The sequence below is a fragment of the Prionailurus bengalensis genome, chromosome C1 (assembly GCF_016509475.1).
Source record: "Prionailurus bengalensis isolate Pbe53 chromosome C1, Fcat_Pben_1.1_paternal_pri, whole genome shotgun sequence".
Taxonomy (NCBI): domain Eukaryota; kingdom Metazoa; phylum Chordata; class Mammalia; order Carnivora; family Felidae; genus Prionailurus; species Prionailurus bengalensis.
This window is the reverse complement of record NC_057345.1, coordinates 33260311-33280034: the sequence shown is the minus strand read 5'-3', so window position 1 is coordinate 33280034 and position 19724 is coordinate 33260311. Positions and strand designations below refer to the sequence as shown.

The 19724-nt window shown below is 38.6% G+C and overlaps 1 protein-coding gene across 6 annotated transcripts in view; it reads right to left on the bottom strand.

Annotated features, from left to right (window-relative positions):
* The window catches only part of CCDC30 (coiled-coil domain containing 30), a 130974-nt gene that overhangs the window by 35635 nt on the left and 75615 nt on the right, over window positions 1-19724 (bottom strand). For all 6 annotated transcript variants that reach the window (XM_043574613.1, XM_043574612.1, XM_043574614.1 and 3 more), the window contains 3 exons: window positions 17676-17855; window positions 8589-8798; window positions 4824-4978 (listed from right to left, as the gene is read on the bottom strand). In XM_043574613.1, the coding sequence (XP_043430548.1) occupies window positions 4824-4978; window positions 8589-8798; window positions 17676-17855 (545 nt within the window). The remainder of the gene's footprint in view (window positions 1-4823; window positions 4979-8588; window positions 8799-17675; window positions 17856-19724) is intronic.

The following is a 19724-nucleotide window of genomic DNA, read 5'->3' as shown; positions in this document are numbered from 1 at the left end:
ATTCTCTCTCTCCTTCTCTCTCTGGCCCCCATCCCTGCTCACACTTGCACTTTCTCGCTCTCAAAAAATAAATAAGTAAACATTTTTAAAAAGGAGGAGGAGGAGGAGGAGGAGGAGGAGGAGGAAAAGGAATGATAGCAATTCTTTGCAATCTCTTCCAGAAAAAGCAAAGAAGAGGGGACACTTACTCAATTCTATGACACCAGCATCACCCTAATACCAAAACCAGATCTAGACCTTACAGGAAACAAAAGCTGTGAACCAGTGTCTTCCATGAACATGTCCAAGGTCCTTTATGTGGCTTGTTAGGTCCAGCAGGACCCAGGTCAAGCTTACCTTTCTAGCCTCCTTTTCTCGATACTTCCCTCATCCCCAAACATTTTGTTCTGGCAAAAATGAACATTTCTCACTTTACTGAAGATGATGATGGCAATAGTAACAAAAATAACATCAAATATTGCAAGAATAATAACAGCACCTTTTTAGTAGTGGCTGGTAATGTGTCAGCTTGGCTAGGCATGACCTCTGTGTATGTTTCTGATTAGAGTGGGCTACAAGGCGTACAGTTTACTGGTGCAGGGGATGGAGGGCGGAAGTGAAGCAGTTTGGATTTTACACTTGGAAAGTCGGACCAAGTGCTTTTGTAGCTCATCCCCGTCACCAGGTATCTGCTGCTCACCTCTGCATGAGGCAACAGCCAGGCCCGCAACTTCTCCACCTTCCCTCGGGTCCTCCTTCACCTTCCCCAGCTCCTGGGCCAGGTGTCCATTTAGGTCCTTGATGAGGGGGCCATCTTCTCCTGCAGGACGCCTACTTTATCAGGTTTGGAGGTAGGGAGAACTGACATGGGTCCATCCTGTGCTCATAGGTTTAGCTTGACATTGCTCTCCCTCCTGTGGTACCCATCTTCACTTCCTGAGTGGACTTCAAGCTCCAGCATAAGATGAATGAAGACAGCCTTACAGGCTGTGTAGCCCTGCTCACAACTGCATGAGACACCAAACCCCTGGGGCGCCGGGGTGGCTCAGTCAGTTGAGCTTCTGACTCTTGATTTCTGAGCAGGTCATGATCCCAGGGTTGTGGGATCAAGGACCCCATAGGGCTCTGTGCTGAATGTGGAAACTGCATGAGATCCTCTCTTTCTCCCTTTGCCCCTCTCCCCAGCTCGTGTGTGCTCTCTCTCTTAAAAAAAAAAAAAAAAAAAAAAAAGAGCAAATCCCCATACCAAATCTCTTACTAAACATGTATTTCTCCTGCTAGTTCTATTCTGATTGAACCTGGACTGATACAAGCGCTTATTATGCGCCATATACTGATAATATAAGCCAACCAACCACTTATAACTCATTCAATCCGCACAATGATCTTATGAAGTTGGTACAGACAGGCACTGAAAAGATAAACTTGTCTAAGATTTTGTAGCTCTTAAGTGGCTAAAGGTTACCCATGTAATATTGTTAGGTGAAAAAGGCAAATTCCAAAGCAATATAATTTAAATGGCTCAACTTCTGTTAACAAAATAAGAACAACAAAAAATATATGCATATGCATAGAAAAAATCTGATCACTTGAAGTGGTTACTGCCAAAGAACAGAAATCTGAAGGATTTATGCTTTTTATTTTATATAGCTCTTTAATAATTTAAATTTCATATAAGTAGTTATAATTACAATTGTACTTGCTAGAATTTATTCCAAGGAAGTAGTAAAGGATGTGCACAAAAATTTGACTACAAGGATAAAATATTATATCGTTTATTATAGCAAGAAACTGGGGAAAATGTAAATATCCAGCAATAACGGATTAAATTCATTATGATACATTGTGAAAATAATGTTCTAGAAGATTTAAAAGAAGATAAACAGAACAGTGAAAAAAGTAGGTTATATCTAAATATCTAAATTGGAGTTGCTTTCCTCCAGGTTTTGAAACAATGTATACTATATTATTCTTTTTGTAGAGAAGAATTTCCCTACCCTACAGTATTCCATTCTCTTATAGCTAGCTTAAATATTACTTCAACATATTTCATCTCAGCCAGGCTTCACAGAAGATGCATTGAGCTGGTATTACTAATCCCACTTTAGACACAAAAAACCTAGTTTCAGGAAAGTTAAATAGCCTTTTTCCTTGTTCTATTCTTGAATTACATCTTTTGTCCCTTTTTAAAAAATGTTTTTCTTTGAGTTATTTTTAATTGTGTTATTTTACTTATAGTTGACATACAATATTACATGAGTTTTAGGTGTACAACATAGCAACATAGTGATTCAACAAGTTTATACATTATGCTGTTCTCACCAAAAGTGTAGCTACAGTCTGTCATCATACAATGCGATCACAATACCATTGTCTATATTCCTTATGCTGCTTTATTCCTATGATTTATCCATCCCATAACTGGAAGCCTTTATCTCCCACACCCCTTCACCCATTTTGCCCATGTCCCTACCCCCTTTCCCTCTGGTAATCCTCAATTTGTTCTCTGTATTTATAGGTCCAATTTTGCTTTTTGTTTGTTCATTTGTTTTTTTTTAGATTTCACATATGAGTGAAGTCATATGGTATTTCTCTTTCTCAGTCTGATTTATTTCACTTAGCATAATACACTCCAGGTCCATCCAATTTGTTGCAAATGGCACAATCGGATCCTTTTTTATGACTGCATAATATTCCATTATGTATGGTACACACACACATCACATCATATCCTCCTTATCCATTTGTCTACTAATGGGCATGCAGATTGCTTCTATATCTTGGCTGTTATAAATAATGCTGCAATAAACATAGGAATGTGTGTATCGTTTCAAATTAATGTTTTTTCATTTTCTTTGGGTAAATACCCAGTAGTAGAATTATTGGATCATATGATAGTTTTATTTTTAATTGTTTGAGGAACCTCCATACTGTCTTCCACAGTGGCGGCACCAATTTACATTCCTACCAACAGCGTATGAGGGTTCCTTCATATTGTGTTTCTTTAAAAACTTCATAGAGTTGTTTTACAATCTATTATTCATAATCCCAGCTGCTGGAGTTCTTGGGGGTTACAACTCACTCTGGTGTTTGTTGTTTCTACCGACTATCATTTATGGTAGCCAGCTTCCTTGTGTTATTTGCTGATTTTTCATTGTAAGCTTACATTTGACTAAACTTAATATATGGGAATCTTTAGGGGCGCCAAGTGGCTCAGTCGGTTAAGCGTCCGACTTCGGCTCAGGTCAGGATCTCACCGTCCGTGGGTTCAAGCCCCGCGTCGGGCTCTGTGCTGACCGCTCAGAGCCTGGAGCCTGTTTCAGATTCTGTGTCTCCCTCTCTCTCTGACCCTCCCCCGTTCATGCTCTGTCTCTCTCTGTCTCAAAAATAAATAAACATCAAAAAAAATTTTTTTAAAAAATGGGAATCTTTAATATCAAAATTGGGGTTGTTTTCCTCCAGAGATAATTTGGGAAAGCCAGGGGGCTGCCTGTTTGGGAACACTTCAGCTCCTTCAAGCTTCCCAGCTTTAATATTAGAATCTCTAGTTCACCTCTTCCCCCTTGGGGCAAACTTCCTCAGCTCCTTTTCTCAAACCTGGGGCTGATATTATTATTTGCCCCCTGACTTAGAAGCTTGTTTGCCCCATTCATCATTTTTGTTGTAGCTTATTGTATGTTTGCTCTTAGCACTTTCTCTTGGTTTATTGTGGGCAACACTTAAAAGGTTTACTTACTATAGTTTATTCAGGATCTAAGTGTATTACAACAGGATGGTCTGCCATCCTGTTAGCTGTAGCAGTGAGACAAGTATTTTTCTACTGTACTTCCCTGAGTGAGCTCATTATTCATTCATACATTCATTCATTTACTTACTTACACATTATTCATTCACTGAGTATTTACTGAGTACCTTTTAGTGCCAGGGCTGATGTTAGAGCTTTTAGCTAAAGCTGAAAATAAATTTCTGAGCTTCATTATGTATGTGAATGTCTGCATGTCTTTTCAGTGGCTAAAACCATATTTTTCTTAAAACATATGTGGTTCAGGGGCGCCTGGGTGGCTCAGTCGGTTAAGCGGCCGACTTCAGCTCAGGTCATGATCTCACAGTCCGTGAGTTCAAGCCCCGCGTCGGGCACTGTGCTGACAGCTCAGAGCCTGGAGCCTGTTTCAGATTCTGTGTTTCCCTCTCTCTCTGACCCTCCCCTGTTCATGCTCTGTCTCTCTCTGTCTCAAAAATAAATAAACATTAAAAAAAAATTAAAAAAAAAACATATGTGGTTCACTCTTCAGTGCCATAGAAATAAGAAGCATCAGTTACTGAAGTTTAGGGCATCCAGGAAGATCATTTAAGTAAGAATTCTAATAGTAATCATAATAATTTTAGAAAAAAATGAAAGCTCCTATTTGGTGACAGATTACTGATGATTAAGAGGTCTGTAAAGTGCTTGGAATTTCTTTCAAGGAAATCAGGTGATAAATACAAAAATCAATTTCCTTTAGTTTTCAGTTTATGCCAATCATGTGAGAGTTGGAAAAGCAAAGCCCAGAGTATCATATTTCATAGGTAATCTAGTCAGTCATTCAAGAAAATTTACTCGTGCACCCCGAGCACCCGGCTCAGAGCAACGAGAAATAACCCCTGCCCTGAAGAATCTGACACTCTTTTGTGAAAGGCAAACAGGAAAAACAATTCGAATACAGTGTAACCAGTGTTATATACAAGAAGTTGTGTAATGTAGTTCACTGCAGTGGGAACACAGAGGAAATAGATCCGTAAACTGACATTCCTGCTAAACTCAATCAGGTTGGCCCATGGGAAACTGACATCTTTGCTCCTCTTACCTCTTCTGTTGTTCCTCCTGATATAGTTGCTTTGTCTTCGCTTCATTTCCTAGTGCTTCCTTTATCCTTTCCTCTAGTTGCTTCTTTACCGAAATACAAGTGTCTGTGAGACAGACTTTATGAGCATGTTCTAATTTCTGCTGCAGATCCAAAATCTTGAAGGAAAAATATCACAAATAAAACATTAAGCATGACCTTTTTTTTTCCAATCAGGGAAATGCTGGATGAGTAACTAGCAAACATAGTGCTAACAAAGAAATCTGATCTAAAGCAGAGAATGTGGCTGGATTTAATTTTAAAATAAGTTACCTAAGTTTTACACTACATGGTACATTCGCGTAGTTTAATGTATGTTTGGGTAAACGAAGCTATGCAGTGAAAACTCCTTCCCATCTTTATCCTGTCTTCCTGCCTCTTTTCCTCCACTAAATACACAATTACTGGTATTAGTTTCTTACGTACCCTTCCAGGGATTTATTTATGCCTATATAAATAAATACTATTATACAGTTCTCCTTCATATACATATTTTTTACACAAATGATGGCATACCATATATACTTATGCAGCTTGCTTTTTGTAAATAAAAATACACTTGGTGATTTTTCCATATTATATGTTTATGTAGAATCGCCCTCTCTTTTACAGCTGCATATATAAGGATATATTATAACTTATTTAAGTAGACCCCTACTGATGGACAATTAAATTGATTCCAATTTTTTGCTATTACCAACAAATCTCTAGAATACATTACGAGATGTGGGTTTGCTAGGGCAAAGATTACTATTATTTGTTTGTTTAATAGATAATGCCAAGCTGGCTCCATAGGTATTAGGCCAATTTACACTTCCAACAGCAATGTAGGAGTGTGTCTAGTTTCTCCATAGTGTGACTAGATTCAGGATAAGATCTTAAAACGAAGTAGGAGTCTCTTACAAATCGAGTTCCTGTTAGCGTATCACCTCGCACCAGTAATATGCTCTTTAATGCACTGGTAGGACTAACAATAAGATTTATGAATTTGAAAGAGAGATGTACAATTTTATTTTAGAATTTACATGTTAGATTAAAAGCTTCATTAAAACTTTTTTTATTAGATAAGTATCCTTTTAATTTGTTTACATATTTTTTATGAACCTTTGTGTCACCCTAAGTTGTGACTGGTACATAGTAGATGCTCAATAAATATCTGCTGAATGAGTAGTTCTTAGCAGAATAGCTATTGTCTCCTGAATGTATTCCTGATCCAACAATGCATTCTTTATGATGGTTTGGCACCACAGTCCCCACAAACACTCGTGAACGCCAGTGCACGGCATTAAGAGCAGGGCTTTGTGCACCAGCCCTAGGTCCTGGCAGAGCCCACAAACTATAGGAGAGGTGAAGATGCAGAAATGCAGAATGATTCGAGAGCAATGGCAGTGGGCGGCCAGTCATCCATGGCCAGTTCAAGTTCCTTTGAGCTGCCCCTGTTTAGTCCTACAAAGGGAAAATGCTTCCTTAAAGATATTCACTCTTAATTCCACAGAGGCAAATATCACCACCCCATTGGCTTCTCTATCAGGGACATATGCAGACTTTTGAACCTGTCACCCAGTTAAGAAAAGAACATTTCCAATACTTTTACAGTCTACTCTGGGACCTTGTCAATTATCCCCCTTCCCTCCTCACTTGAGAAAACCAATTATCTTGAGTTTTGGGTTAATCATTTCCTTGCTTTTTCTTTAATATATAATCTGTATAACATGGCTTTTACTTTACATAATTTTGACCTCTGAATCAATGAAATCATACCGTGTTTTTGGTGATTTTTTTAAATGTTTATTTATTTATTTATTTATTTATTTATTTATTTATTTAGAGAGAACACGAGCAAGAGAGGGGCAGAGAGAGAATCCGAAGCAGGCTCCACACTGCCAGTGCAGAGACCGATATGGGGCTCGAACTCACAAACTGTGAGATAATGACCTCAGCCAAAATCAAGAGTCGGACTCTTAACCAGCCGAGCCACCCAGGTGCCCCTGATTTTTTATTCAATATATATTGAACTACAGCATGTACCTGTAATTCATTTATTTTCACTGTTGTATGCTATTGTGTAAATATACAGTTTATTTATTTGATATTATGTCAGGGGACGTTTGGGTTGCTTCCAATTTTCTGCTATTTGGAACAATATTTCTACAAAAATGATTGTATTCCTGTCTCCTGATACCTCTGTGCAGTATAATACTTTTTCTAGTATTTATGCCCAGTAGTAGAAGCATTGGGTTGTATGATACACATGTCTTTAACCTAACTAGATGCAAATGCCAATCGCTTTCCGAAGTGTTTATGCTAATTTACTCTTCCAACTGCAGTCAATATATGAGGTCCCTGTTGCACAAAATCCTCACCAGTATTTAGTACTGTCTAAATTTAGAGTTTTTTACTAATCTGTATCAGTTTTACCAACTACTTCTTGTTTTTAAGTTTATTTATTTTGAAAGAGGGAGAGCATGAGCATGAGCAGGGGAGGGTCATGAGAGAGGGAGAGAGAGAGAATCCCAAACAGGCTCTGCATTGTCAGCACAGAGCCTGATCTGGGGCTGAATTCCATGAACTGTGAAATCATGACCTGAGCCAAGATCAAGAGTCAGATTCTTAACTGAGCCACCCTGACGCCCCAGCCAAATACTTTTTTAATGGAGTACTAACATACATAAAGTGCACATATCTTGAAGCATACTGAATGAAGTTACTTATATAACTACTTCCCACGCTAAGATAAAGAATGCTCCCAGCACCATGGAAGAGTCCCTCTCATCCTCTCCCAGTTAATAACCCTCATAAAGACAACCAACATCCTCTGACCGTAGCTTAGTTTTGTCATTCTTTTTTTTTAAATAATTTATTTATTTTTTAATTTACATCCAAGTTAGTTAGCATATATAATGCAATGATTTCAGGAGTAGATTCCTTAATGCCCCTACCTATTTAGCCCATTGCCCGCCCCCCCCAACCCCTCCAGCAATCCTTTGTTTGTTCTCTATGTTTGAGGCTCTTATGTTTTGTCCCCCTCCCTGTTTTTATATTATTTTTGCTTCCCTTCCCTTATGTTCATCTGTTTAGTTTTGCCTCTTCTTGAACCTCTTATAAATGAAATTACATAGTATGAAGTCTTTTGTTCTGGTTTCTTTAGCTCAAAATTAGGCTTTTGAGCATAATTAAGATTGCTGTCATCTGCTTTTTGATGTTTGTTTCATATTTATACTGTTGGATTACACTATTTATTTATTTAAGGATTTATTTTTTACGTGAGATTTGACTGAAACCCACAGATCAAAATGTGCAACTGTTGCGTACTACTGCCACCTGGTGTTAGCGAATCTAAAATGCAGGGGCATTATTTCAAAATGGTTCATTTCACCCCCAAAATTATAAAATAAAAACCATAGAGAGAGACAATCCAAAGGAGAGGAGAATAAGTCTTTTAAAAGTTGAAAGTATAAAACAAAAGTCATATGGTTTCAGTCACTTTAAATTCATGCTATAGCTTTACAGACCCTTACCTTTTCAAGTTCATGCAGTTTAAAGAAACATGAGATTTACTGGAACTGCAGGAGCAGGTGAAGTCAAAAGAGAGGAAAGCATGGAAGAGCACAGAAAAACCCTGGAATTCTATGAAGCGTGCATCATAGCTACTTCTTAAAATCCTTAGGGAAACAGGATTTTAGTACTGGTATCCAGCATATGGTACTTACTAAGCATGAGGATAATTACCTTTTCCTCTGCATCAGCGACTTTTGATTTCTCTTGAGCCAGCTTTTCCTTCAGGTTGTCCTGTGATTTAATGCTCTGGTCCTGTTTAAGTACCTCCAGCTCCAGTTCCCTGATTTTCTGCTGACCGTGCTTCCATTCTGCCGTGAGTGAAGAGCACATCTTCGTACCATCTAATAACTTCTGCTGGGCCTGCTTTAGTTCAATTTTGATCTAGAGGAGGGGAATAAACAAGAGTGATAGAAATAAGCGTGGAAAGAACATGAACATGAGCCAGAATAAGCACTTTTCCAAGCAGTGCAGTCCCCTAAGAGCTGACAAATAACGAATGTCACGTGGATGATTAACTCCCCGGAACTGTCTTGTGTCAGTAAGGTTTGCCAGATGACCGCTGGACAGAGGAATTTTCCTAATGTTTCTACACATGCACGGTCTAAACATTTTCCATCCTTTTTTAAAAATCTACTGCACGCTGGCTTTCATTCCCACTCCTGCATGAAACTATTTATGCTGGGGCACTACTGATGTCCCCACTGCCAAAATGAATCCAGTGGACAACTGACCTCTTAGGTAGCATTCACTCCCTCTGTCTCAGAAAATTATCATGGAGTCTGTGATACCAAACTCTCCTGGTTTGCTTGCATCTCTTTGCAGTTCCTTCCTGGTCTCTTGTGTAGACTCTTCTAATGCTGCCCAGCTTCTAAATATCACTGGACTCTCCTAGGCTTTGAGAGTTGATCATTCCTTCCCTAGTTCACTGTCACAATTTGAAATACCATCTTTGTGCCTGGAACTGCCAAAATAAAACTCCCTGATTCTGTCCATATCAAAAATGATTTTTCTCTCTCAGTCTTCCCGATTTCAATAAATGATGCCTCCATCCAAGGTTTTGTTCAGGCCAGCAGTCTCAAAGTAATCCTGAGTCTTCCTTTCCCATCCTGAGCCCCTTCGGCACTTGCTGTCGTGCTCCCTCCACAACACGTCTTGCATCGGCCCATCAGTGTCTACCACACCCTCCTCTCCAACATCATGGTCTCCAGCCTTGGTTGTTGCAATAATGACATGGTTCTGCCACTTCCATTTTTATGCCCTTCTAATCTGTTCTCTACAATGCAGCCAAAGTGTTCTTTAAAAAAATTTTTTTTAACGTTTATTTATTTTTGAGACAGAGAGAGGGAGGGGGAGGATCAGAGAGAGAGGGAGACACAGAATCTGAAACAGGCTCCAGGCTCTGAGCAGTCAGCACAGAGCCCGACGCGGGGCTCGAACTCACGGACCGCGAGATCATGACCCGAGCCGAAGTCAGACACTTAACCGACTGAGCCACCCAGGCGCCCTCAAAGTGTTCTTTTAAAAACATAGATTGAACTATTCACTCCACTGCTTAAATCTTTCAGGCTTCCTGAAACTCTGGAAACAAATCCCAGCAGCTAGCCTGGCCTTCTATGGTCTGGTCTTTGCCAACCTCTTTTTTTTTTTTTTTAATTTTTTTTTTCAACGTTTATTTTTTTGGGACAGAGAGAGACAGAGCATGAACGGGGGAGGGGCAGAGAGAGAGGGAGACACAGAATCGGAAACAGGCTCCAGGCTCCGAGCCATCAGCCCAGAGCCTGATGCGGGGCTCGAACTCACGGACCGCGAGATCGTGACCTGGCTGAAGTCGGAAGCTTAACCGACTGCGCCACCCAGGCGCCCCTGCCAACCTCTTTTAAATCACAGGTTATTTAGCATCATGAAAGTAAAAAGGGCCATCTCTATTTTTAAAAGTTGATGACTAACTTTAATAAAAATTTTGAAAATTTAAACGAAAAAAATTTTTATAAAAATAAAATATACCAAAGTTCATACAAGAAGAAATAAAAAACATGACTTCTTATAACCATTAAGAAACTGAATCAGTAATTGAAAATCTTCCCAAAAGAAAACTCTAGAATCAGAAGGATTCAGAAATGAGGTCTTATAATTATTAAAGAAGAAATAGTTGTAATTTACTCCTTTTTTTTTTTTTTACAGTTTATTTATTTTTGAGAGAGAGAGCATGCACAAGTTGGGGAGGAGAGAGAAAGAGAGGGAGAGAGAATCCCAAGCAGGCTCTGCCCTGTCAGCACAGAGCCCAACGTGGGGCTCCATCTGACAACCGTGAAATCACGATCTGAACCAAAATCATGACCTGAACTGAAATCAAGAGTCAGATGCTCAACCAACTGAGCCACCCAGGTGCCTCAGGTGCCCCAACTGTAATTCACTCTTACAAACTCTTCCAGAGAACAAAAAATGAAGGTATGTTACCTGTCTTATGTTAAGGGGCTAGGACCTTTATGCTAAAGTTTGATGTGAATGTTATAAGGAAGAAAAATGACAAGCTAGTCTCATTTGCGAACTAAGATGCAAAAATACCAAAGAAATACTAGCAAGCTAACACCAGCAATGTAGAAAAAGGATAATAATTTAGGATGAAGATGGGTTTATCCTAGGAATGCAGAGTTGAGTTAGCATTAGAAAATCAGTCAATATAATTCACGGTATTAACAGATATAAAAATCTTATCTTCTCAAAAAGTTATGCAGAAAATAATTTGATGAAATTCAACATGTACTCATCCAAAAACATTGAATGAAAACTATAAAAGAGTTTTATTTAAAATTTTTTTTTAATGTTTATTTATTTTTGAGAGACAGAGAGACAGAGAGAGACAGAGAGACAGAGTGAGAGCCGGGGAGGGGCAGAGAGAGAGGGAGACACAGAATCTGAAGCAGGCTCCAGGCTCTGAGCTGTCAGCACAGAGCCCGACATGGGGCTCGAACTCACGAAACGTGAGATCATGACTTGAGCCGAAGTTGGATGCTTAGCCACCTGAGCCACCCAGGTGCCCCAAGAATTTTCTTAATGTGATTAAAAAATGTCTATTAAAAAAACCCTACAAGGCATATTAACTGATATTTTAGAACTTTTTCTTTGAGACTGGGAATGAGAAAATGTTACCCACTATCATCGGTTCTATTTGGCACTGTACTAGCCACTGCTTAGGCAAGAAAAAAGAATGAAAGGTATAACATATGGAAGGAAAGAAAGAAAATTATATTTATTCCTAGATGATATGATTGCTTGTGTATACAATACAAAATAATATAAGCATCAATTGTAAGAAGTAATTTAAAAATATGGCAAGGTTTTTATTCGAAAAAATTCACTGCATGTTTATGTATTAGCAATAGTTAGAAAATGGAACTTTAAAAAGTTACCATTTACAATAGTATGGAAAACATCAGCACCTAGGAACATGTCTAACATAAAAGATGTATAAGATCTCCACAAAGAAAATTAGGATATTGGGAAAAATTAAAGAAGACCTAAATATAATACACACATATTTCATGGAGGATTCAATATTGTAAAGATTTAAACTCTGCCCAAATTTATCTATAGATTTAGTATATAAATTCAGTGTATAAATCCCCAAAGGTTATGTGTTAGTATATGTATGTTGTGTGTGAGTACATGTGGGTTTGTGCGTGTAACCTGACAAACTGATGACAAAATTTATATAAAATTTCAAATGGCCAAGAATATCCAGGCATCCTAGAACAAGAACAACAAAATGAAAAGCTGTGCTCTATCAAATATTGAGGTCTGCATAATGCTAAATTAAGATAGCATGCTATCGGCACAAGAATAGACAGAACAATGGAACAAAAGAGAGAGCTCAGAAACAGACCACACACATTTCTTATGTCCTAGTGGACAGTATAGTAATGTAGGAGAATATCTTTATGACTTTGAGGCTGACAAAGATTTCTTAAGTCAGAACCTGAAATCACCAATTATAAAGGTAAACATTGATTAGGTTAAAATGAAAAACTTTGATTCATCAAAACTTCTATTTAGAGAGTGAAAATGTAAGTCACAGAGTAGAAGGTGTTGGTGATACAAACCTGATCAAGGCTTCATATACAAAGAATTCCTACAAATGAATGGGAAAATTAAAAGGACAGAAGTCCCAAAGAAAAGTAAACAAAATCTTAAACAGGGAGTTCACAAAATAGGAACTCAGATGTCAAATACATTTAGAGAGAGCTGTTCATCTTCATTTGTAAACAGGGAAATGCACATTAAAATGCTAGGAGCTATACCACTATACATGTATCCGAGATTAGCAAAAAATTTAAAGTCTGACAGTACCAAGAGTTGGTGAGGACGCAGAGCAACAGGAACCTTCCTACCTGCTGGTGGGAGTATAAACCTTTAGAAAGGAGTTGAAGTAACACATACGCTGTGATGCAATAATTCCACTCCCACTCCCTTCCTAGAGAAATATGTCCTGTGGACATCAGGATACATGTATACGAACGTTCACAGCAGCAGTTTGTTTTTAAATTTTTTTTTAACGTTTATTTTTGAGACAGAGAGAGACAGAGCGTGAACAGGGGAGGGGCAGAGAGAGAGGGAGACACAGAATCTGAAACAGGCTCCAGGCTCTGAGCAGTCAGCACAGAGCCCGACGCGGGGCTCGAACTCACGGACCGTGAGATCATGACCTGAGCTGAAGTCGGACGCTTAACCGACCGAGCCACCCAGGCGCCCCAGCAGCAGTTTTTTAAAAAGTAGACATGTTAACTCAGATCCTTTTGTACATCTCGCTGTTCAGGAAAGAGTCTTACATTCAATAAATGAACATATCTGAAATAATGTGCTGTTATGCTCTCTGTTTTAAAGCAAAGATCCTTGGATAAAGGCTACTCAAGCATCCAGAGTGCTAAGCTTATGATACCTCCTTTTGCATTAATTTCTGAAGACCAGATATGCCATCTCCAAAAATGTTAACAGGCATGTAAAAAGGTCAAAATAATTTATTAAACAGAGTAGAAATGAACACGTGTAGAAATGAAGAAATTAAACCCTACAAGTAATATGCCTTGGTATCACTGGTGGGTCAATGTAGATCAAGAGGAAAAAACTACTGTAATAAGCTAGTCTCTTTGGTATTATCAAAAAGAAATTCTAGATCAGATTTTAATAAGCCTCCTATTTTCTCAGTAAAAATCCTCCTTTATCTCCCTCCACTATTCTAAACCAGTTCAACTACTCTCTCCCCTTTTTTTTTTAATTTTTAAAAATTTTTTTCTCATTTTATTTTGGAGGATTGGTACAGTTTTTGAAACCTCATTGACAGGAACAAATCTATTAAATCTCGATTTCTTCTTGAAGGGCACTCTAACCTATTAGTTAGCCTGGAACTTTCATTTTTCAAGAACAGTGTAGCCACGGATAAAGACATAGGATTTCACTTATATGGGAAATCTGAAACAAACCAAACCAAACAGATATTGATTCATAAATACAAAAAACAAACTGGTTACTACCACGAGGGAGGAAGGTGGGGCAGATGGGCAAAAGAGGTGAAGGGGATTATGAGGTTACAAAAAAAGAAAAATGTAGCCATGAAAAACTCAGTAAGACACAGATCTAATGACTAGAAGAAGAAACAAAGAAATAGGGGAAAAGAAAAAATCAAGTGTTGGAATATTTGGTGCACTGGATTAGGTCAGGGTTTTGAAACCTAAACTTCTTACTGTAAATAGAAAAGGCACAAGTCCTTTCATACAAGACCACCTCTTCCACAGGCCAAGAAAGCTAAAGGCCTCCGGGACCTGTGATCATCAGTCATAGGGCTAACATGTAGCGTTTTGATCATGCTGGTACTGATGGAATGAGACAACAGTGGAGCAAACACTGTTATGGCCAATGATATGTGCATGTAGGAGGGCATTTTTAGCTTCAGGCTGGGATGTTCAAACACCAGTAAGAGGATCCAGTTCAGTGTCTCAGTGCTGGTGTTGTCAGAACAATTCTCTGCCGGAAGCTCTGAAAGCCTATAGCATTCTTCTTAATAGCCCAGGCTGGAAACATACAAGATGCCCATAAACCATAGAAAGAATAGGTAATGGCAATTTCTTATGGTGGAATACTATACTGCAAAGAAAATGGACGAACAATAGCTATACAGCACAACATGGGTGAATGTTCCAAACAAGTAGGTCATAAAAAGATAGAAGGTGCATACACTGATTGATTGTATTTGTAAAATATTCAAGAATCGGCAAAACTATTTTGTTTGAGATTCACAGTTGGTGAAACTATAAAGTAAAGCAAAAGAGTTATTAATCAAGATTAGTGGTTACTGCTAAAATGGGAAGGCGACAGGATTATAGATGGGAAAGAGGCAGGCAGGGGCTGCTGGTGTGCAGGCAATGCACTGTTTCTTATCCAGGGTGGTGGTTATATGGGTACTTGCTTTATAACAATTTGTTAAACTATATACTTATGTACTTTCTGAGTGTTATATTTCATAATAAAATGGTATAAAAGTAATAAATTAATACTCTAGTTTCTTTCTTATTTGAGAGAGAGTGTATGTGTGTGCGTGGGGGAGGGACAGAGAGAGAGAGAGAGAGAGAGAGAGAGAGAGAGAGAGAGAAATATCTTAAGCAGGCTCCATGCTCAGTGCAGAGCCCAACTTGGGGCTTGATCCCATGACACTGGGATCATGACATGAGCCAAAATCAAGAGTTGGGCACTCAACCATCCAAGCCATCCAGCCATCCAAGCATCCCATTCTCTGGTTTCTTAATCAGTCTTATAAGAATGCCTAACATTAGCCAGAGCCCCAGAGTTTGATCATCTCTGAGTGGATTTTAAAGAGTGAGTTCTAAGTTTGCAAAGCTGAGGTTCCAAAATGAGGAAAGGTATAGTACAGAAAGATTCCTTCATAGGAAAAAGAGAAACAGACCTGAATTTAAATTCTGACTCCATGATTTGTTAGCTTTGCAATACTGAATAGTTTCTCATCTATAAAATGCTGACCCTTTAGGGCTGTAGGGAGGTTTATAAGAGATAAAACAGACAAACTGTCAATAAAAGGTAATTGGCTGTTATATATGACTTTGCTTAGGTGCCTGGCCTAAGGGATCAGCCAAAACACTGATGCCTCATTACTGGAATGGCCAATATTTTATCCCACCATGAAGGGATTTAAAACAGAACAAAAGATGGCTTCACTTTTTACCAATTTATCATTTACCTATCCCTGAAGGACTCATTCATTAATTCAACAAAAATTTCTAGGGTGTCAACCACAGATAAGGCATTATAATCTGTGTTGTCCGATCATCACACCTTAAGAAAGATGTAGTATTGCTTGAATATTTTCAGAGTTAGATAGTTAAGAGGATCTCAGAAATGTGTTATAAGGAAATGTGATAAAGATTTGGAATTTAATTTAAAACTACAAAGGCTTGAGAGAATGTGACCAATATTAAAAAAATCATGAGGAGTGAGGGTAAGAAAGAGGTTTATTCAAATAATCCTGAAACACTAGGACTCCCTAGAAAGGCTTCCCTTAGGTATTGAGGAGGGCACCTTTTGGGATGGGCACTGGGTGTTGTATGGAAACCAATTTGACAATAAACTTTATATATTGAAAAAAAAAAAAGAAAAGAAAGGCTTCCCTTAAAGTTTGACATAAATGCTTGTTTTCATCTATATCTCTTCTACTAGATTGTGAGTTACTAAAAAGTAGGGACGTTTCTTGATTAATTTATTAAAATTTTATCTTATTTTTATTTTTATTGAGAGAGAGAGAGGGCCTGTGAGCAGGGGAGAGGCGGGGAGGGAGAATCTTAAGCAGACTCCATGCTCAGTGCAGAGCCCGACACGGGGCTAGATACCACAACCCTGGGATCATCACCTGAGCTGAAATCAAGAGTCAGAGGCTCAACTGATTGAGCCACCCAGGTGCCCCTTAATTCATTTTTATGTCACTATTTGAATAAGTTACCCTGTTCCTGCCTCACCAGATGTGACAAATTTTCCTATAAAAGGTCAAGAGCACAAATATTTTAGCCTTTGTGGGCCACATGGTCTCTGTCAGAACTAGTCAAATCTGCTTTTGTAGTACAAAAGCAGCCATCCATAATATGTAAACAAACAGGTATGGCTGTGTGCCAATAAAGTTTTATTTACAAAAACAAAAGGTAGGCAGGATTTGACTCTGGATGGGTCCCTACTAACCAGGGGATAAGAATTGTATTGGTTTTACCTACAATTAAACCTTCAGTATCAACAAGATTGCCTGCCCAGGATATGACTGATGCTTAGCAAATATTTGTTGAATGTTGAATTCCAGAACTTTAGATGGGGACTTATAGAAACTAGGTCCCTGATATATGCTTACAGAATTGAACCTCAATTAAAAGGAAGCACTACTTTACATGATGGTTCAGTTTGAATATTTATGTGGTTCACAAAATTTAGATGACTCTGTGGATGACGTTCTCCATAGATTATTTTATTTATTTTACTTGTTTATTTTTTTAGAGAGAGAGGGCACAAGTGAGAAAGGGGCAGAGAGAGGGAGAGAGAGAGAGAGAGAGAGAGAGAGGAAGCAGAGCCCACTCGAAATGGGACTCGTGTTTTACCCGAGGTGTGGCTCATGCTCATCTGATCTGGGACTTGAACTCACAAACCATGAGATCATGACCTGAGTGGAAGTCAGATGCTTAATGACCGAGCCACCTAGGCATCCACGATAGGTTATTTTAAAACAGGCATGTTTAGGGGATGTCCTCCTAACTTTTTGATAGTCTTGAGTCAGGAAGAACAAGTTTGCCCTCCTAGGAATTGTACCTCGGTGCAGTTGATATTTGATTCAACCAATAATAATGGATACATCTCTTAGGGAATAAATAAGACTGCAGCTAGAACTAGGTCAAGACCACTAGTGTTTGGGGTCAGGTGGTTCAAATTGATTAAGTGTTAAAAGTTGTAGCTAATGATTTCAAAAGATTGTATAACTTAAAGTGTTTCACATTGACAGGTTGACAGTATACACACAGCTTCAGCAGCAGAGAAACAACTGAACTGTGTACCTACTTGGTAGGGCAAAGTCAGAGGGAGTTATCAGAGAGCTCACATTGTCCACACATCTGTGGATCCTATCATGAACTATGCAGCTGAGGAGTTCTAATTCATTTATCCACAGGGCTGATTAAGCAATTGAGACCCTCCAATCAAGGACACACCCACTAGAGTTACCTTAATGCTTTCTTCCTGAAGTAAGCTATTATGCTGCTTTAAGTCCAAATTCTTTCCTCGCTCATACCGGAGCTCTTTTTCGGCTGAGCTGCACAGAATCTGGAGCCGGTGTAAATTCTGGCGAAGCTGTTGTACATCCTCTTGCTGCTGGTATTTCTGTTTTTCTCCAGATGATAGATACTAAAACAAACATTTTAAGAGAGAAACATGGACAATTTGAAAGAATATTGGTAAAACGTGGGTTCCAGCTATCAGAAGCAGAAATGTCAGGACCTGATTATTCATAGGTAAATATTTTTGGAGTTGGCTTACCTATAGCAAATTACTCTTTTTATACTTATGTTTAGTTGGTACATGTTCGTATGATTTAACTCTTGTTATTTTAGAATGAACATATCAAAGAAATTATTTAGGCAAAGCAGTTAAGCATAGACAACTAACTTTCTTATTTTTCACATCAATGAAGGGAAACAGAAGCATGGACCGTTTTAGGGTAAAATATTTCAATGGAAAGTTCAAAGAGCCAATATGTGAAGAAGGAAAGTGTGAATGTGTATGTAGTATGTGTGCATGTGTGTGGTGTCTGTTGGCAAAAAGAAAGAACATTTAGCAGGAGATCTTAAATTTTCAGCCTTCCTCATCATTTTCCCTGTTACTACCAGATGATTCTTCTTCAGTTACTATTCGACAACCATACACCCTCCTGTCAGGTCTCCAGCGCAATAAAACCACCTTGACCAAAGGAGGAGTCATTTGGATTCCCTAAAAGGTAGGCTCACATCGGTGTGCTGTGTAGATAAAGAATTCAACTGTATCCAGTTAACAGATAAGATATAGAGTTTCCTGAGTCCTGGTCCAGTGTACTTCCTGTCCATGACTTCCCAGAAAGCCCATGTCTCTTGCTTAGTCTCTCTTGCTTACAACAGAACTGCAACACAGAATTGCCCAAGTCCTATAAGCCCTTCAATTCTCATCTTGGTATATTCAAAAAGGCAGTCTAAATCCAATTTGCTTGTCCCAGAGTTGCAAGTGTCTAAGATACCTAGAAAAAAATTATTTAATGGAATTCTAGTGTAGTTATTAAGAACCCTATCTTTGGAACTGGATGCATCTGGGTTTCAGTCCTGAATCTGTCTTGGAGGAGTTCCTTAGTCTTTCTGCTTTTCATTTTCCTCATCTTAAAATGGGGATAATAATGATAACTGCTGGATGGAGTGAAGGGTAAGTAAGATAATGCATGCAAGAACTCAGCATGACATAGTACACAAGAAGCACTCAGTGACACCGCCCATTACCCACTACCCATTACTGTGGATGCTACCCAATTTTATTTTAACTGTCTTCTGCTCCACCTGAAACAAGAGTTCTCCTGAAACCTGGAAAGCCTTGATCACCAGTCCAGCTTCTTATTTAACTATCAGACAACAGCAGCTTTTAATAATCAATTAGTAATCGGCGGCCCATATGGCCACTTAAACATGCCCAAGATATACAAGAGAAGCACCCCCTTTACACCCATGTACAGAAGTTTTTAGCCTGTTTTGAAGATGAGAAAAGCCAGAACAATAGTTTTTCTTGCCTACATTTTCTAGTCAAGTCACTTTGCCAGAGTAGAAATGCAAATTGTTTTTTATGAAAGGCAACCATTAAAGAAGCTACCAAACAGTCAAGTGACCAACATACAGGGTCCTTATTTTTTCCCCACATGTAAATTGCTTCCTGGTAGAAAGTTATTACAGAGGCGGTTAGACTCAGCCAGGCTACTAGGAACCATGTAGGAGTGCAAAGGAAAGTACACAAGCATCCTTTCTTGATCAATCAACAGATTTATTAAGGCAATTATCCTCTCTGAGTCTCAGCTGACTCATCTGCAAATTAAAGGCATAAGACCAGATGATGTGTAATGTCTCTTCTTAAGGAATTCATAATTCCTTAAGAATTAAAATAAATAAAAATGGAACCAGTACTAATTATCTTAATTTTATAGGCTTAAAATCTAGCTTTTAATATTTTAAAATATTGTCTTCACAAAAGAAAAATCTAATATGA